General features: G+C 38.8%; 1 protein-coding gene across 1 annotated transcript in view; it reads right to left on the bottom strand.

Moving 5' to 3' along the window:
- The window catches only part of ssh2a (slingshot protein phosphatase 2a), a 168306-nt gene that overhangs the window by 107429 nt on the left and 39233 nt on the right, over window positions 1-21644 (bottom strand). Inside the window, exon 2 of the mRNA XM_072589735.1 lies at window positions 14409-14452. Coding sequence (XP_072445836.1) covers window positions 14409-14452 — 44 coding nt within the window. The remainder of the gene's footprint in view (window positions 1-14408; window positions 14453-21644) is intronic.

Below are 21644 nucleotides of genomic sequence, written 5' to 3'. Positions count from 1 at the left end.
GAGGAATCAAAGAAAAAAGAACACACTTCTAAAATGACATTTGGACACATTTCTTAGAAACATTCCACAGTGTCATGATTGTTGTGTGGAGATCTGAGCCATAGGTATTTTCTTTCCCCTCCAATGGAAGAGTATGCAACCACCTCTAGGTAACTGGTTATAGGAAGCACCATATCAAAATTGAGTAGGACGGGTAAATTTTAAAGAGAACTATAAACACCCTCAAAAGGACCTAGATGGCTAGTAGATGGAACAAGTGATTGCTGGTTATTTTTTAATATATGATAATGCATTTTGAGAAAGAATAAATAAAATACAAGATGCACATTGAATGATAAGACTTGAAAAGGAACAGAAACCTCTTTACAATGCTTTAGAACTGAGAACAAATTGCTAAGGTTAAATAAATCTGAGGTTTTATAAATAAGTGCACGAAGTACAAAAGAAAGCAGTCTATAACAAATCTATAAAAAGCATGTGGTAGATTGCAGTTGAAATATCGTGTTCAGTTTAGAGATTCCTATTTTGGGAATTGTGTCAAGTCAATGGAGACAGCAGAGAAAATAATCACTAAGAAGAATCAAAGGATGTGAATTTTCACTTATGAAAAGTATCTCCAAGCATGCAGAATTTGTCTATGGGACATCAGCAGTAATAGAAAAGCAGATCAAAATATCCCAGAGTTGTACAATTTCCTCACCTGTAACATCACAAGATTACTTTAACACTCAAAAATGCAGGTAAGAGTATTGTAACATTTTGCTATTTCCAGATACAATGAACAATGCTAAATGTAAGAGGCATGTCATCCATAACATGCTCTCAGTAGAATTCAAACTTCATGCAGATTTTACAGCATTCACTACAAAGGGTAATAAGTACTTTACAGGGCTCTTAAATTATTTATTGCAGTTTTTGCTTCAGTTTTGAGAAGTGGCTGTTATAAAAACGGTGGCATATGCACATTGCTGACTTTAACCTCTGGACCAAATACAAGCAAGGTGAACTAGTTTAGTTTGGGAAATTTGGTCAGCACAGGTGAGTTGATTTGAAGGTTTTGCTTCAATGCTGTATGACTCTATGACTTTATAAGGTAGAATTTTCCTTCAAACAAATGGTGAGGTATCCTAACAAGAGTTTACTTCTAAAAATTGACAAGGTGGTAACTAGAGGACATAAATTTAAGATTGCCTTCATTTAAAAAAAAGAAAGAATTGAGACTTATTAAAAAAAACACTCAGGATTGTTTGGTCATGGAACAATATCAAAAGTTGAATCAAGAATTCTTAAGAAAGGAAATGGATAAATTATACAGTGAGTAGACAAATATAGCACTAATGAGAAGTTCCCAAGAATGGCACAGACAGGGTGTATTAATGCTGCACAATGATTACAGTGTTGTGATGGGAGATGAAATATTGTCAGAATTTAGTAACAACTGTGTTTTTTCTTAAATACTTTTGATGAAACATTTATTGGCAATGTCAACCAATAAAACTAGCAATTAGGGACTTGGTTTAATTTTTCACATGAAGGGCAGCGGCCCCAAAATATTGTGCTGGAGAGTCATCTAAAACAAACAATCTGCTCAATGGCTTGAACTAAAAAATTTGAGTCAGCCAATAAGCTACTAATTGAACTGACATGTCAGCAAGATTTCTAGTCTAAGCTGTTCCAAAAAAGAAGTGTTGTCAATAGAAAGTATGGTATTTGAAACAGTGACTAAAGAAAAGTTCTAATTTATAGTACACCCTCTATTGTTTGCATGTTACATGAAAGGCACCATATTATGGAAACAAAAGATATAAAAGGGTATCACTTTTTCTCAATCTCATCTCAATATTTATTCTGGTAGAATTTAAATTATAAAGATTAAAATCACAAAGCCTTTCTTCATCAACTTTTCTAATTTAGCAATGACGCTATTTTACTGACATAAATGACTTCAACTACCTATTATTATCTCTGCAGCACCATATCTAGAAAAGGAAGTACTCACATAATATTTACAAGTCCAAAGATTACAGATAATATTCTCAATGCAGGTGATCAGGGACTTTTTTTATGCACATATGTCAGCATGTAATATCAACAAAACGCTATAAAACACCATTCTTCTCTCCACAGCCACTTGTAGTTCTGAATCCAAAGTCAAGTAAATAATCAAGCATTCAATTGAAATAAAGTTTCAAGTAACTGTAGTCACCTAACTGGAAAAGTTCACTCTTCATTACTCCCCTTCGTCCCCATCCCTCTACTGATTCATACCTGTTCTTCAAGGCACTGAAAATACCCAATTACTGTCTCTAGTTACATACTAGTTGTTTGTGATACAAGGTCTCAGTCAAAACCAAATCCAAATAGGTCAAAACCTTACTCTATTTTAAACCAAACCATTCTTAGGGACATTTTAAGAAAGTGGGTGTACTTCCCAACAGTTACATTCCACAATAAAACTAGATTCGATAAAGATTGCTAAACAGAGTAAGGAAAACACTATAACCAACTTGGCCAACCAACCAACTTGTATGTTATTCCACATTTGTTTCTCATTAAACAAAATTACTAACAATAAACCTGCAGTTAGTCATGTCAACCGGATTCCTCTTTTTGACAGAATTTCAGTCTAATTTGTAAATTATTGACCTTGTAAGAACTAATGTTTAATCAATAGCAACTTTTTAAAAAATCTTCACTAAAAGATGTTTCTGGCAATGTGAGAAGAAAAGTGTTAAGTTATTTTGGAATCTTGTTCAGAGACTTGCGTTTGCCCTTAGTTATAAGGGCTCAAAGGCAAAGAGTCAGTACATATAGAAGGTCTAACTGCCAAAGGTGTTACAAAGGGTGAGCCTGGCTACATTACTATGTGTTCCTAGTATTCAGATCCTGCCAAACCACTTATCTTTTTGAAGGGGTTTTTGTAGAAAAACACCTTTGACCTCAAGCCCATCAGGCAGTGGTCAGCATGTAATGCTCTCAAAGCCCTGCAGCAAAAGGAGATAGAAGATCCTGTCAGATGGTTCCCTCAACAGACTGTCAAACTCATCCAGTAGAATATCTCATTACCAGAATAAATAACAGGCACCAAGATGAAGCTTGACTAATGATGAGAAAGGCTCTTTCAGTCAGATCTCTCCTAAGGTCTCACCCCTTCAACACGCTGTCCTCTAGGTGACGGAGGTGGGGAAAACACCTCTTTGCAGAACCTACCTTTACCCAAAAAGTCTCGAGAGAGATGTAGTAGCTTTTGTCATGATTTTTCCTGAGCAGTGTGATGGAGGACTCTGTCTTCTATGGGCCGGTTTCAAGGTCACAAAGATAAACATCAACTGTACCTGGAAGACCATTAATTCAGAGGAAGACATTTTTTGTTGTGCTGGAGTCTTGCTCATCTTCCCATGCATGGAGCTGTCCTCAACTGAGTGTTGCAATCTTGCACATTCCAAGTTCCAGAACCCCATGCTGAGAGAATGCACCAAAGCCTGGTGCAGAGATGCAATGGGAAAAGGTCACTGTCTATGACCTTTCAGCCATACTATACCCAGGGCCCGGAAACTGTATTACTGCTCACACAGTGCAAATCAAGAGCATCAAAAATGCATTCAAGCACCTCAATGTGAAACACATTGTCAAAAGATTCCATACAAAAGTCCCCAATTTACAAACACCCGACTTACAAACATTCATACATAGGAACGGCTCCTTTATATTGTCTTGCATTGTGCACAAATCAACTTGCAAACAGGCTGCAGAATGGAATCCATTCGCAACCCAGGGACAGCCTGTATTGATTTTACTTTCTATATTTTGTAATTTACAGCATTTTCTCCAGGGCTGCATGCCTGATATGAAACACACTTACAAAGATGAAGACTATTACAATTTTGCATGCTGAATTTGTTATAACAAATGTAAAACTGAAATGTTAATGTAATGTACTGGCTGACAATTTTAGAAATATAGTAATAGGAGTAGGCTATTCAGCCCTTCAAGCTGGTTCCGCTATTCAGTAAGATCATAGGTGATGTGTGGCTTAATTCCATATCCCTGCCTTGGTCCCATATCCTTTCATACCCTTGCTTGAAAGTTTGCCAGTCTCATATTTAGTTTTAATAACTGAATTAGCATTGACCACTGTTTGAGGAAGAGAGTATTCCAAACCTCCACTACACTTGGTGTATACAAGTTTTTTCTCACATCACTCTCTGGTCTCTAATTCGTTGGTTTCCTTCTGTCCCCCTTCTTAAAGGGTGGAAAGAAATGAGCAAATTTCTGATCCAGGGAGGTACAACTCCTGAATTCATGGAACTCTGCAAGATTATGTTTAGAACATCAGCAATGTGCTCTCCTACCTACTTTAACACCTGTGGATGGAAACCAATCAGGTCTTGGGAATTTGTCACTCTTCAGTTCCATTAATTTCCCCATTATCGACAATTTGCTTAAGCTAAAATTTTATTTAGATCTTGTCCTGATCCTCTGTTAATTTCTTTGGGGGCTTCCAGCATGCTACTCTCCTTTTCTGCCGTGAATATTGAAGCAAAATAATCATTCAGCATGGCTGCTGTTTATTCATGATCATTGACAGTATTCCCATTCAGCCTTCAATGGCCCAATAGTACTCTTAACCACCTTATATATAAAAATCTCTTCTTAGTGTCTTTTGTGTCCCTTGCAAGTTTCGTTTCATAATCCTTTTTGGCTTCTCTTATAAGCCATGTTGTGCCACTTGTTGCTCTTTGTATTTGTCTCATTCTGTGGGATCCATACTATTTGCATTTTTATAAGTCCTTAGACGCCACGGTTGTTTATTCTCGAGATGGAGCTTTTCCTCCTCATAGGTACAAACTGCTTCTGAATAGCATTAAAATGTTTCTTTGTACACCATCCACTGATCCTCAGTTTCTACTAGCAGAACCTCCCAGTTTAATGTGGGCAATCTCTGCCTCATCCCATTAAAGATTGCCTTACTTAATTCCAAAATCCTAGTAACTGATCTTAGCTCACCGCTTAAGAATCCTACATGAATCCTGATCATGTTATGATCATAATGCTCACAAACAAACAACTAGGTCACCAATTATTAGATCCAATATTGCTTGCTCTTATCACATCCAAGAATATTGCCATAGGAAATTATGCCCCCCACACACACTACAAATTCACAACTTTTCTAGAAGGTGCTTGTCCATCTCTCCCAATGTTAAGATTAAATTTCCCCATTAACTACGACTTCACTGTTGCTACATAATTGCCTATTTGCTTTAGGAACAAAGTAGATCTTGAGGGTGGCAGGGAGAAGAAAAATTAAGATGTGATTTTGGGGCACAAACTAATTTTGTAATTCACCTTAAAATAGTTAGTTTGAGAAATACCTTGGTTAAGGCCATTCTTACATTTAGTTGGATGCAAAACAGCATTAGAGTAACTTGGGAGTCAGCAGGAGATCAGAGTCCTCCATTATTGAAACAGGAAAGTTCAAAACCTCCTGTAGTAGTTTGCCTCATTCTGCGTAACCTTTGTATTTGTATTAAAATTTTACAGCAAAGTTACAAAGAAGGTCCTCTCAATGATTGACACAGTCATTTAGGCATTGCTGACACTACCCTCCAGCCTTCATAGCTAGCACCTTCCACACCAGGCAACATCCTTGTAAACCTTCTCTGCACCCTCTCCAAAGTGTCCACATCTTTTTGGTAATTAGATTAGATTAGATTACTTACAGTGTGGAAACAGGCCCTTCGGCCCAACAAGTCCACACCGACCCGCCGAAGCGCAACCCACCCAGACCCAGTCCCCCAGATTTACCCCTTCACCTAACACTACGGGCAATTTAACTTGGCCAATTCACCTAACCTGCAGGTTTTTGGACTGTGGGAGGAAACCGGAGCACCCGGAGGAAAGCCACGCAGACAGGGGGAAGAACGTGCAAACTCCACGCAGTCAGTCGCCTGAGGCGGGAAATGAACCCAGGTCTCTGGCACGGTGAGGCAGCAATGCTAACCACTGTGCTGCCCACTAATGTGGCAACCAGAACTGTACACAGTATTCTAAATGTAGCCAAACCAATGTCGTGTACAATTTTAACATGACCTGCCAGTTCTTATACTCAATACCCCATCCAATGAAGGCAAGCATACCATATACCTTCTTGACCATTCCATCCACCTGCGCAGCAACCTTCAGGGTACAATGGACCTCCGCTCCCAGATCTCACTGCTCATCAACTTTTCCCAAGACTCTTCCATTCACTGTATAATTCGCTCTAGAAGTAGACTTGCCATAACACATCACCTCACAGTTGCTTGGATTGAACCTCCATCTGCCACTTCTCCACCCAACTCTCCAGTCTATCTATATTCTCATGTATTCTTGCCAGTCCCTTATGCTTTCTGTTACTCCACCAATCTTAGTGTCATCTGCAAACTTGCTGATCATACCAACAGGGGCCTCCTCCAGATCCCTGTGAAACACCACTGGTCACCTTTCTCCATTTCGAGAAACTCCCTTGAACTACCATTCTCTGTTTCCGGTTGCTCAACCAGTTCTTTATCCACCTAGCACACCATTTGACTTCATTTCCTCTATTAGTTCACCATGGGGAACCTTATTAAACAGTTTACTAAAGTCCATGTATATGACATCAACAGCCCTTCCTTTATCTACCAACTGGATGACTTCCTCAAAAGAACTCTACGAAGTTGGTAAGGCACGATGCCCCACGCACAAAACCATGTTGCCCATCATTGATAAGCCCATTTTTTTCCAAATATAAATAGATCCTATCCCTCAGTAACTTCTCCAGCATCTTTCCCACCACTGATGGCAGGCTCTCTGGTCTGTAGTTACCCGGAATATACCTACTACCTTTCTTGTACAGGGAGACAACATTAGCAACTCTCCAGTCTTCTGGCACCTCACCTGTGTTTAAGGATGCCACAAAGATATCTGTCAGGGCCCCAGCTATTTCCTCTCTCGCCTCCCTCAGCAACCTGGGGTAGTCCTGGGGATTTGTCCACCTTAATAACCTCTAGCTTACCCAACACATCTTCCCTACTTATGTCAACGTGATCCAGAGGAATCAAACTTCTATCTCTAATCTCAACATTCATCATGTCTCTCTCAGTGAATACTGATGCAAAGTAATCATTCAGAATCTCACCCATTCTCTCAGGTTCGACACATAGCTTTCCTTCATTATCCTTCAGTGGACCAATCCTTTCTCGTTACCAGTTTGCTTCTAATACAAGAATAAAAGGCTTTGGGGTTCTCCTTAATTCTGCTTGCTAAAACTATTTCATGGCCCCTTTTAGCCCACTTGATTCCTTGTTTAAGATTGGTCCTACTCTTCCGATATTCCTCCAGGGCCCATTCTGTTTTTTAGCTGCCTGGACCTTATGTACACTTCCCTTTTCCTCTTGGGACACCTTGATTTTAAGATTTTCATCTTTGTTTACAAAATCACCCATATCTACCTTTGTAATGTCCTCAAATGCCACAACATTCCAAGGTATTCATGATCATTTAATTCTGGCTTCTTCAGCAACCCCGATTTTGATTACTTCATTACTGGTGGCTATGCTTTCAAGTTCCTAGGCTCCAAGTTCCAGAATACCTGGATCTCTACCCTGTTTGCTTCCTTTAGGATGCTTAAAACCTGCCTCTTTGAACATTTCTTTCATTGGTCAACTGCCCTAATATCTCCGGTGACTCTGTCATGCTTCTTTAAAATGACTGTGCAGCAATATGATATGTTTTATGAAATTTAAAAAGCACTGTTAATGTCAAAGTTTTGTTGTATCATGCCAATGTGATCTAGTAATATTAGTCCATCATACAGAATGTTTGAGCTTCAAATTTTCTTGATTTTAATAATCTAGATAAGATATATTTCATCTGCTAAGTTTCCCAGAGATCAACGTACAACTTTGATAAAGTTTATGGAACATTTATTTCTGGGTAGAAAAATGAGCCTACCTCCCAAAATAATAAGAAGATTATTATAACTTAAAAAATAAGTGGATCAACTAGAAGTTGTTAAAACGTGCACTTTGAAGTTGAAGGGCTGTTAACAATTGCCACTGCCAGTAACAGAGAACTGATGTTCTTTCTACCAAGGAGTGGAACCACATAAAAACAGGTTTCAGTTCCAAAAAAAATTAGACTCCATATTGTTGTTATAGAATAGTGCAAGCAGTAAAAATCTCAAAGCAGTCTCACCCACCTTCTCAGTTCGAGTTGAAGCTAAATGGTCATTTAGTCACAGCATGTTACTGTTGAAGTCTGCATTCATCAGGACAGATGAAAGATTGCTAAACTTTAAACGACAATAATATGCATCCATCCCATCCACCCTCTCTGAAGCTACTTTGTTTAAAATCTTAAAGATGCAACCCATCAGGTCGAAGGGACTTATCAGCATCATCAACTTGTCCAGCACTTTTTCCTCTAGTGATAATTATTGTGCTTATTTCCATCTCCTCTCTTTAGTCTCTTGATTATTTAGTATTTTCTGGAATGCTTTCAGTGTGCTTTACAATGAAGACTGGTGCAAACTATTTATTCAACTCCTCTGCCAATTACAGGTTGTATATTATTGTTCTCTTAAGGGGCTTATTTTCACTATCCTTTCTTCCTTTAATATATTTAAAGAAGCTCTTACTGTTTTTATATTACTCGATAGTTTGCCCGTAGTATATTTTGTCCTTCATTATTGGTTGTCTTTGAAGACCTATGGACTATCCCCACCAGCATCTTCTACCACATGATAGTTCAATCCTCCACCAATATGTATTTTATATCATCTGATCCTTGCTCATTTCTTATATCTCCTATTTATTCCATCTCATAGTACCTAAGGTGCTCCACTACACTTCCATTCCTGCCTCTCCTTTTTTGAAAACTCATTAACCCTGAATATTACATGCCAGTTTTGATTTCCTTGTAACTGTGTCTCCGTAATGGCTGTAGCATCACACCTATTAATCTCACTTTGCATCACTAGTTCATTTATTTAGTTTCAAATACTACACACCTTTAAATGAGCAGCTATTAATTTCCCTTTAAACATTTTCTCCCCTCCCTTTGGCCCAATTTGCTGCTTTTTCTTTAAAAAGAAAGATTGTACACTCTACCCCTTCCTGTACCATTCCAGGTATCATTATCAAATTGTTACCCTGCAATCTTTTTGATTCACATATGCCCCCCTCCCAAAACAAAAATTATGTTAATATAACATTAGCTCCAATCTTGAAGATGAGTAACGTTTTTAATTAAATCTGCTTGTTAGTTTTTTTTGTGATTTCTGTGCTTGGACTTCCAAATCTTAGCTCATCCAAAGTTCCTAGCTTCTTACTATTTTAGAAATTATTCTGATCTACCTTTGTTGAGCTCAAAATGGATTACTCAGTTTTCCACTTTAAACTCCCTTTCACTATTACACTGACTCACTTAACCCATCAACGTCCCTTTCAAACTTTCTGACTCCACCTGCACTACTTGACACCTAACTGGTTTCAGTAAACAGTTCAGAAGAAGGGTCACTGGACACGAAACATTAACGCTGATGTCTCTCGACAGACGCTGCCAAACTTATTGAGTTTTTTTCATGATTTGGAGATACCGGTGTTGGACTGGAGTTACAAAGTTAAAAATCCCACAACCCCAGGTTATAGTCCAAAAGGTTTAATCGAAAGCACGCTACTTTTCGGAGTGCTGCTCCTTCATCAGATGGTTGTTTTTTTCAGCAATTTTGGCTTGTGTTTTTGACTTCGCAAATACACTGCCCAGAAAGGCATTATCAAAAAGATGGAATTTGAGCTTTTGCAAAGTGATTCAAACTGAGCAACTTGCACGTCTGCAAAATGTCACAAAGCATTTTTTTGTCAATTAAGTATTTTTGATATGCAGTGCTTTTTTAAAAAAAAGGGAAACACAGCAGCCAGATTGTGCATAGCAAGGCCCTACAAACAGCAATGAGGTAAAACGGGCCAGATAATCAGATTTAATTATCTTAGTTGAGAAATAAATGCTCTGTGAAAAAGAACTCCCTTTCAAATTCATCTGAAACAGCAGGCATGATCTCTGTTTATTGTATCATCCAAAGAAATGGCACAATTTACCTTGTTTGCAAAGAAGCCCAAATTTTCGATTTTTGTAAGTATAATAGAGGCCAAAGGGAAATAAAACAAGGAATAATGATTACATCCGTCTGGACAAAGCCTTTGGCACCTAGCGTACTATGGTACATCATATTTAATAAAGTATGGATCCGAATAAAGAGAGAAATTTATAACCAGACATGGTCTAACTTGCTATTATTTTCTTCCTCCTTTAGATCCTACAAATGAAAAACATAAAAGTGGCTACAGCAAATGCGATATAGAGTCATAGAGATGTACAGCACAGAAACAGACCCTTAACTCATCCATGCCAACCAGATATCCCAACCTAATCTAATCCCATTTACCAGCACTTGGCCCATATCCCTCCAAACCCTTCCTATTCATATACTCATCCAGATGCCTTTTAAATGTTGCAATTGTACCAGCCTCCACCACTTTCTCTGGCAGCTCATTCCATATGCGTACCACCCTCTGTATGAAAACATTGCCCCTTCGGTCTCTTTTATATCTTTCCCCTCTCATCCTAAACCTATGCCTACTTAGTATGTATGTGCATTATTCGTCTCAACAACTACTTATGGAGTAACTTTTGCTCTTTTACTACCAATTTATGTGAATTCGTATTACATTTATTGCTTAGTAACTTATTTATAGTTCCTAGATTTGCATTCTACACCCCTTCCCAACAAGTGGAAAGATCTCTACATTCCATCTATCTTTCAAACTCGTCACAATTTTAAGCTACAGGCTGCCCTCAACATGTTTTCTACAGAAAAGATCCCAAGCTTTTTCAGCCTTAAAATGATAAAGAATATTAATTCAGTTCTCAAATCATTGTTTTGAAAACTTTTTGTACCTTCGCCAGTTTCTCTATAGCCTTTTCGTGGGAGAACATAATTATATTCTCAGAGTACTTCAAGCAAGGTTCTGTACATGTTTAACATAACTTGCCAGCTTTTCAGTTCTATTCCCTCCAAAAATGAATCCTATCCTGTGCTTGTTCTGAAGGTTTACAGACTTTAGTCACCAATAGAAGTGAGTTATGCATCTGTATCCCTATATCCCTTTGCTCCTCTACCCAATTTAGACTCTTATTCAAGTAGGGTGTGGTTTTCTCAGTTTTACTGTGACACTATGTTTGCACATATAAAATGGCTTCAAATGTCAAAATGAAAGGGCTGACTGGGTTACCACAATGTACTTTGTCCTCAAACATCAGGACACGAGAGTGAAATATTCCCATTTTGTCCCGATTCTTTCACTGTAAATCTTTGCGTGTTCATTTTGGATAGATACCAAATTGGTACCAATAATTTATATTAATGTTACTGAAACAGCATTGTCCTGTAAATTGGTGCTCATTGTTTTATAAGCACCAACAAAAATACTTTGTTTCAAGCACAACTACCAGGGACAGGCAATAAATGCCAGCAACACACATGACCCACAGTGAATAAAGAAAAACCCTTTGCAAGCTCTGCAGAACAAAGATTGTGCCTCTAACATGCTGCTCACAAAAAAGATATGCAATCCAGCTCCACACTTCCTTCTTCCACAACCTTAGGCATATATTGAGTATTGAGTATCTGACAGAAACAAGACAGGAGGCAGTTAAAATGCTGCAGAATTGTTAGCCACTGCACTCTCTTTCCAATCTGGTCAACTCCAACTATAAACTACACGCATTAAAACACCATCAAAAATATGCTTCCTTTGATTAGTTGGCATAGCAGGACAATGTTACCTTGCAGTTCACGCTGTCCTAGCCCTGTACTTAATATTTTTCTAGTTTCTCTGTTTCCATTCACAACCTCTCCTGGTTCTTCTTGTCTACAAGACAGACTTGAGTCTCAAATATATTCTCTTAAACTACTGATTATGCAACTTATTTTGCCAGCCCTTGAGTGAATGGCTAGTTTTCCCCTCCAGATCTACTATCATAAACTTCTCTCAAAGTATTACCTTTGAAGTCTAGTATCCTTGCAAACTCCCATGTCATCTTCAATTCTCTTTTCTCTTTTACAGTTCTTAATGGTGTAATGATATCTCCCAAATCTGCTTTCTCAATTTTTGCAGTGGCCTGTTTGAACTACTCCAATCAGGTTTACACTTCTACCAGACTAATAAAATGGTCCTCAAAGTCACAATTGATATCCTATGTTACTATTGCCATGATAAAGTATTCCTTTACAAACTTCTCAACCTGTCTGGGAGTTAGGTCATTGCTTACTACTGCATCCTCTTATAATATCTCTCCCACTGTCCAGATGGGTGGGTACTGCCCCTGCTCAATTCCATTCTGATGACTTTTCTTCCCATTCCCATACTGTAACCGCTTGAGGCCACTCAAGGAGAAAGGTCTTGTTGCAGGGGTTTGTTAATCTTTGGACATAATTACCCACATAGCAGTAAAGGCTGGGTCACTGAATATATTCAAGGCAGAGTTAGACAGATTTGATCAAAAAAGGAATCTAAGATTATGACAGGCTGGCAAAACTGAAGTTAAAGCCACGATTACATCAGGTACACTCCAACTGAATGCTGAAGCAGCTTCAATTATTCAAACGGCTTAGTCCTGTTCTCGTTTCTTGTGTTACTGAGGCTTGGTGTCAAAGTTTGTTTGACTATAGCTCAGTAAAGTGCCCAGAGACATTTCACTGTCTCAAAAGGTGCCATAAAAATGCATGTTGCTGTAGAACACAATAATAACCAAAGGCCTGAGTTTGGAGCAGTGATGTCTGTTCCAAAATAAGCCAGTTATGAAAAGTGCCAGGTCTAAGAATTGGCCTAGCAGCTAGGCCCAGTTAGGAAATCTTTGGCATCATCTCACCACAGAATAATAGAAAATAATCAACCATATAACCAACATCTGAATTAGTGACAGTCCCAGTGCTCAAAGTCGTAGTGTTGGTCCCCCTGCATCTGTAGCATCGCCTTGAATGGCCAAAGTAGTTGGGACCAAGCCCTTGCAGGGAGTGCACTTAAGACTGTTGAACTTTAACCTTTGTATCTTATTTTTCCACTTAATACTAGGAAGGACGATAATGGCAACTTTTAACTTTATTTTTCTACTTATACTAAGAACAATGGTAATGCTTTTAACTTTATTTCTCTATGTTACTAATTGTACCCGTGTTTTGTGCCTAAGGTGGCACCATGTGTGGAAAAATTCTACACTCTTCACTGTACTCCTGTACTAGACTACATTGATAATAAAGCTTAAGTCAAAAGTACAATCACCCTCCTGCCTTCCAAGAAAGCATAATTGGAGTTGTATCCAAGAAATGACACTGGGCAGAATGGACAGCAATAATGCCCCACTAGATATAACACTGAGAAGAGCTGCTTGTTATCATTGCATTAATTAACAGAAAACCTGCCAAAAGAAACAGTGGTCTTTGTCAATGGTCAGCGGTCCATCACTTTCACGATGTAAAGCACAAATATGGGATTTTGTTTCTTGAAGAACAAAGTATCTGGGCACCATCTGGTGGACTTCTAATTGTAGTGCACAATGTGGATTATGGATTAAAGACAATGGCACCAGATTACATCCAAGGATCAGTTCTAATTTTGTTCTTTCTGTTTTACAGACTACGAAGAAACCAGATCTATCGTTTCTAATTTCATCACATTCTAAGTGTGCTATGCTAGACAGAAAATGCACACAGGAGAGAGAAAGAAAGATCATGTGAGAGACAGAGAGAGAGAGAGACAGAGTATCTGCAAGAGGACAGGAGCACACGGTTTGGGGTAAAAGTAGGGCCTGCGCTCACATGAGAAGGCCCATTCACAAGTGAGAGAAAGAGACAGGTCTTATGCAGGAGAGGGAGAGATATCACAAATGCACACGCTAGACAGGAGGCCAGAATGTGACAGAAATAGACAGAGAGACAGGGGATCAAGAGCACACACAGAATTGCAAATGCAAGAGCAGTGCTTCCCCCCGCCAATAAAACTGCCCTGATACCCAAGTTAACAACGAAAAAGATTCAAACTGTCGTCACCAACTATTCACCTTAACCTAATTCTTTTATGCTATTTAATACTTCTAAGGTTATCTTCGAAATAAGCTCCAAAATTGACATTTCAGTAATGATTCTTACCACAGAGTGGAGCACTTGCATCGTAGATCAATTCTTGGATTAACAATGGTTTTTAAATCATATTTCTACAGTTATTTTCAAAATATCAAGATGCTTTTAAAGGAAATTTTATGCACCCTATTTTTTGCAAGTCCTTGTAGAATAGACACTGCTTAGGAAATGAAGTGCTGCCTCTTACCTGCGTGGTTGGGATCTACGTTCTTCTTCTCCACTGTCAGCCTCCTGCAATACATTAAAAAGAATAAACTTATTTTTTAAATCTCCCAAAAAAATTTACTTGAGCAAGACAATGTGACAACTTAAATAGATTTCATCTTGGATTTGATAAGTTGATTGGTATCTCATCAAAAATAATTAATTAATGCCTATGAATGAATGGAAGAAAATGACAGGGAGATGCAAATCTCTCTTCATTAATGTAATGATCTTAATACACCAGGATAGTAATACAATTAAAGAAAAAAAAAACTGGGAGAAGAGGATAATTTTCTAGATGAGTATGTTTTTGGACCAACAGGAAAGAGACATTGCTTTATATGCTTGTGTGGAATATGGTTGGTTAGGTGGGTCAAGAGGATCAAAATATCAGCAGAGCAACATTTAGGGAGAAGAGAAAAACAAAAATCAGACAGACAACGATTATGGTATTGGTTAACTATGCGGTGTTCGAACAAAGTATCTGGGCACCATCTGGTACTTTGCCTGTAAAACATTAAACTAGGGAAGTACCAGTTTCAGTGGAGGGTGAATGGATCTCTCCCAGTAAACTGAAATCAAAACCCGACAAGTAGACAATGGACTATCTTGGGTATTGTCACAACACATTCTGACAAGGGGAAAAAAGTCAGATCTCCTTGGGTGATGAAAGAGACAGAGCAAGCAATATTAAGCACATAGGTGCATACAACAGTCATTAAGTTGATAATACAAACAAGAACAGGCTAAATACAAAAAGTTCAAAAGTGAAAAAGGAAATTATGAATTGTTACAGCGCAAGAGGCTATTCAACCAGGATCTTCACCAGCTTTTCAAATGAACATGCTCCTGCATTTTCCCCTGTAACCATCCACATTACTTACATAGAAACAATAACCTAAAACCCTCTTGAAACTCTTGACTGCCACTGCCTCCACCACACGCTGACTACGCACTGTGTGTAAAAGCTGTCCTCACATCATCTTTGCACCTTCTTGCAAATTACTTGAAACGTATGTCCTTGAACCCCACATCATTTCACAATTGGTAACAATTTCTCCCCGTCTACTATGACCAGATTCTTAATTTTAAAAACTTCCATCAAATTGCCTCTTAGCCTTACTAATGTCAAAGAAAATATCCCAACTTCTCCAATTAAATTTCATAATGGAGGTCTTTAGTCTCCAAAACCATCCTTGCAAACCTCTTTGCCACTCCTTCCAATTTTTACTGTCACGTCATAGAGTCTTTCTGACCCCTGTCGAGCTTCACAACATCCTTCCGATAGGAAGCATTCCAGAACTGCACGCAACATTCCAAAAGTGGCCTAACTGATGTCCTGTACAGCCGCAACATGACCTCCCAACTCCTGTCCTCAATACTCTGACCAATAAAGGAAAGCATACCAAACACCTTCTTCACTATCCTATCTACCTGTAATTCTACTTTCAACATCCTTCCAGAATTGTCCACAATACCAACTGAGGACTAAGTAATGTCATACAAGTTCAGCATTACCTCCTCGCCCTGGTATTCTATGCCTTTGATAATAATAAAGCTGAGGATACTGTCCACTTTATTAACTGCCCTTTCCACCAGTTCTGCCACTTTTAATAACATACACATTTTTTAAAAATCAACTTGATCCTACATGAGACATCTATGTAACCAGGTGGGACTTGAACCTGGGTCTTCTGGCACTATCACTGCACCAAAAGAGCCCCCTTATATCCATGTATACATCCAGATCTCTGTAATCTTACAGACATTTTTTATTTTATGCTGCCTTTCCATGTTCTTTCTACTGAAGGTCACCTCACACTGCCTCACATTAAGTATAAATCTGCCCCCTACTTTGCCACTCCATTAACTTGCCAATGTCCCAGTTTCAGTTAACTGGGAGAGATCCATTCACCCTCCACTGAAACTCACACCCGCTATTCACAATGCTTGCAAATTTTGTTTCAAGTGCAGTTTGAAATTGTTCCCTGAACACCAAGGCCTGAATCATGAATTCACCTATTATAAATACATATGACTGAAGGACATTACACTGTTAATGGTGTTGTCCTGTTTCTGTATCCCCGTATCAGTCGAAGCAAACATTCAGAGACACAGTACAGCTCTACCTTCTTTAGCTTTATTCCAAGCCATGAAGAGAGAGAGCGATTGCCCATGTACACAAAGACATGAGTTCTTGGTCTTCTCTCAAACAGCAGATTCTTAAGGAATCATATAGTCACTTACAGGGAACAACATTCAAATAAGGCAACATTTAGATTGAGTGGGTCATCATTACAATCAGCGAGCATCAACAGTAAGGATTAAGCTATCTGGCATTACACAATGGATGTTCTTTACCTCGTTAAACCACTACCCTTGCCTCCAGCACCTCATTGTTTACCGCAAGTTCTTATCTGGTCAAAGTCATGCTAGCTGAGCTTTTGTCAAGCAACCCTAACTTCAGTCCTTCCCTACCTGTTCACACCTTCTGTACTTTCCCAATGGTAGGGCCCTGGGGAGTGTTGTAGAAACAGAGGGAGCTGGGGGTGCAGGTTCATAATTCCTTGAAAGCAGCTTCACATATAGACAGGATGGTGAAAGAGGTATTGGCACTCTTGCCTTCATTGGTCACAACATTAAGTACAGGAGTTGGAATGTCATATTGTAACTGCACAAGACATTGGTGAGGCCACTTTTGGAATACTACATTCAATTCTAGTCAGAGCTTAAAAATGTGTTGCTGGAAAAGTGCAGCAGGTCAGGCAGCATCAAAGGAACAGGAGAATCGACGTTTCGGGCATAAGTCCTTCTTCAGGAATCGGGCTTATGCCCGAAACATCGATTCTCCTGTTCCTTTGATGCTGCCTGACGTGCTGCACTTTTCCAGCAACACATTTTTAAGCTCTGATCTCCAGCATCTGCAGTCCTCATTTTCTCCTAGTTCAATTCTAGTCACCTTGCTATAGGAAGGCTGTGGTCAAACTAGAAAGGGTGCAAAAACAATTTACAAGGATGTTGCCCGGACTAGAGGATTTGAATTAGAAGAGGAGGCTGGATTGAGTGAGACTTCTTTTACTCTGAAGCTTAGGAGGTTGAGCAGTGACAGAGCTTTATAAAATCATGAGATGCATAGATAAGGTGATAGCCAAAGTCTTTTCCCTCGGGTAGGGGAATTCAATACTGGAGGGCATGGGTTTAAAGATGAGAAGGGAAAGATTTAAAAAGGGACCTGAGGGGCAACATTTTCACGCAGAAGGTGGTCCTGTATGGAATGAGCTGCAAGAGGAAGTGGTAGAGGCTGGCACAATTACAACATTTAAAAAGACATTTGAAAAGGTACATGGATAGAAAGACTTCAAGGGATATGGACCAAATGCAGGCAGATGGGATACTTGGTTGACATGGACAAATTGGACCAAAACATTTGTTTCCATGCTGTATGACTCTATAACTCTATCTTGGATGCATCTGATTTAGTCCCAGTGTCTTGTCAACTTCAGGCACAGTCTATCCACCAGCACCACCACCACCACATCATCATTTTTTGAAGATGTCTGGTGACAGAGTTTCCTCCATGGCCTGGGTTGCATTTGCTTCCTTCATAAAGACACATGCAATGCATTCACTTCATGTTTTAGCCATACCTCCCTCCTCCCATCTTAGTTCCTAATTCAGCCCTTCTACTCTGCCTGCCATCTTTTATTATAGTTATTTTTTCAAATATTAATTCATGAAATGCAGCAGTCATTGGCTTGGTCAACATTTATTACTCATCCCTAATTAAGAGCAAACCATATTGCTCAGTGGTCTGGAGTCTCATGTAGGCCAGAACAGTAAGGTAAGCAGATTTTCTTCTTTAAAGATATTATGTACCAGACAAAACCCCCTCAAAATATATTCAGATAGCCTATAACCCATCATTTTTCTTATTTTAAGAGGAAAGTGTAAGGTACTGTGTTCCGGATGCAATTCAATTGGTCAAACTACCAGGTTTAAAACAAAACACAGGGCAGAAGTGGGTACTGCAGATGCCGGAGATTAGAGTCAAGATTAGAGTGATGCTGGAAAAGCACAGCAGGTCAGGCAGCATCCGAGTAGCAGGAAAATTGGCTTTTCGGGAATTCCTGATGAAGGCCTTTTGCCCGAAACATCGATTTTCCTGGTCCTTGGACGCTGCCTGACCTGCTGTGGTATTCTAGCACCGCTCTAATCTTGATTTAAAGCAAAATACACTTTGTTCTTAGAATCCAGTTAAACTACAGACAAAATTTGAATTTTTAAAAATTGGCTTAACTGTAACCAGCAAAATACTTCACATGTTAACTACCACCAAATAGCTGTTCCATGATAGTAACATTCCATAAACATATCCTTTGCGAAGGCAAATCCAGTGAAGTTGATTGTCTCAGATGCAATATTGCTCCAGTCCAGGAGAAAAGACCATCAAGAGAAAACTGCAAGAGTGAGACCTCAAGTGTTTTGCCTTAGCAGGGAGAGATGTATAGCATCTGTCATAACCCCAACAGCTATTGGAAGTTAAACTAAAATCCTGGTTCTATGGGAGTTTGACTCCACCCATTCAGGCTGCTTCTATTGTTCAAATGTTTTTTAAAAAACCATGGCCTCACAAGCTGTTGACTTTATTGGCTGGAAACAGATGCTTGGCAACTCTGTCTCAACCTCTCTTCTAAAACAAAAATCGGGACAAAATACATCTCAAATATCATCACAAAGGACATGAGTGACTCAGAGAGAATTTTATGACAACTAATGCTGTCCACAGTCCCTATTAGATCAACTTTTGTTTCATTTCAGATTATTATTAATTCAAATTTCACCATCTGTCAAAGTTAGGTTTGAACCCATATTCCCAGAAGAGTATCTTGATGCGCTTAGTTGCCAGTCTATAAACATCACCACTGCCACACCCCTTTCCTACATGTGTATAGAAGACTTTGAGATTTCCTTTTTATAATCCCTCTTTGCCCCTCTTTTTGCTTTTCTCCTCTGAACGTTCCGTATTCAGCTTAGCTCTCCACCTAATTTTCTACCTAACATCTGCCATAACTACACCTTCGTCTCCTGGTGCTCTGGTTTCCTCCCACAATCCAAAGATATGCAGGTTAGGTGAATTGGCCAGGCTAAATTGCCCATAGTGTTCAGGGATATGTAGTTAGGTGCATTAGTCAGGAGTAAATGTAGAGTAGTAGGATAGGGGAATGGGTCTGAGTGGGTTATCTGAGGGTCAGTGTGGACTTGTTAGACCAACTGGCCTGTTTCCACCCTGTAGGGATTCTATGTTTCTAGATGTGGACAAGACCACTGTCTGATCACCCTCTCTTAAAAGAAAGAAAAACAAGTGTCCTGCAACTGCTCCTTAAACCCTGCCACTACAGAGGCAATGCACCATCCTGAGGTTATGTCATAAATATTTGTTGCCCTACTAAGTACCACAACTGCAATTTTCTGTGCTGAGTTTAATAGGTAAAAGCAACAACTGCATGAACCCCATAGGATGGTTGAGTGAGAGGTGACATTTTGCAAAGCTAATGGCCAAATACTGCACATTTTCCAATAACTCGTAACTCAAGGTTTTCTGCCACAACATCTAGAGAATTTACATTTTAATGTCACTAATGACAGCAAAATTTGGTTGAATGAGCGCTGACCACAGAATGCACCTGGAAATCTTAAAAGCAGCTGAAGAGTATTTCCTGCCTGGTCCTGTTCTCGAAGAAGCATGTTATAATGCTTTGAAAAGCACACTGAACTAGTGAAAGGATCAGAACCACAATCCCACTGAGAATCAATTGAAGCCCAAATCCTCTTATTACTAAGAAACAGCGACTGAAACAAAGATTTCTCTACTCTGCATGATTTGTTTCCAGAAGTGCTCAAGCTAGTTTCTTTTGACTGAAAGACTATGATTGCTATAGTTACAATTAGTTATCAAAGCAGCACTTCTAAAGTACATAAACACCGTAATAAAAATATTAATGCTAGGTGTTATAAAATTGTTTTCATTGAACAGGAGGAGTAACACCAGAGGAAGTAGAAATTAAATAAAAATTATTCTGAAAGAATGAAAAAAGATCATCTAGACCCTATGGTTCATGTAGCCCTGTAATGATCTATTTATTCACTCAAACTGCATATTATTTTGTTTTTTGGCATATCAATTATTACTTCATTATTTAAAAATGATTTAATTTCATCAATTCAAAAAGATTACCAGGCAGGAACAGCAAAATGTTTGTCATGATACGGCTCCACGACAGGTCCTTAAAATATCCATTCTTTACTGCAGTTATAGATGCAAGGGATAAGAAATATTAAATAGTACGGTTATGATAAATACTCTGCAAAGCAGATTCAAATAGAAATTGATTAGAAATCTCAAAAGTAATTTTTTAAAAATGCAATTTTTCTCATGTCAGAGTCATCTGACACTGCCTAATAACAGCCCACACCCTTACATAAAATAATTCTAACATCCCTCTTTGCAAAACAACCTCCAACTTCCCCATCTGAAGCACAACTAAAATACCTGCCTCTTCAGAAGTAATTTATTTCCCTTCCACCATCTAACCAAATATAAGCCTATCCCTTTCCTCCTGGATTATTGACCATTTCTGCCCAAACAGCCAAGAAAAATCTCCTGGTGTGTGTACCACAGCCGTTTTCTTCCTCGGTTTCTCCTTACGGAACTTTCATTCACCTGTTCCCTCTTCTCCTGGCCCGAGAGAGAATAAAAAGGACAAAAGTCTATCACATATTTCCCCATTCCTTGAACAAAGATTCAGCAGTGCAACCAAAGGCTTCTCTTCCTTAAATTGATTCTTTTGTTTTTTTCCCTACTCTTGCCTGATTTCTCTTATCTGGATGCAGTTATCACCAGCCTAACAATGTTAACAAACATATTGCACTTTCTCAACTCTGTAAAAACTTGAGGTCAACAAGCAAGATAAATAAACAAACAAACAAACAAACAATCAAAAATCTGAAAGCTCAAAATGTACCTTTCCACTGGCATGCCACAAGAGGGCAGCAATAGAGGCCATCTTCCAGTCCCTTTTTTGAGAGACTTGTATTTCACATTTTGTGATGCCTCTCAAATAGACAGATGTTTTAAGATAAAATGCTTTTCAGGCCATCACGCTTGTAAGAGCTACCTCTATACTGAAGTCATTTATTCAGTTCTAATAAAATCTAGATA

The sequence above is a fragment of the Chiloscyllium punctatum genome, chromosome 19 (assembly GCF_047496795.1).
Source record: "Chiloscyllium punctatum isolate Juve2018m chromosome 19, sChiPun1.3, whole genome shotgun sequence".
Taxonomy (NCBI): domain Eukaryota; kingdom Metazoa; phylum Chordata; class Chondrichthyes; order Orectolobiformes; family Hemiscylliidae; genus Chiloscyllium; species Chiloscyllium punctatum.
This window is presented reverse-complemented; position numbering and strand designations above follow the sequence as displayed.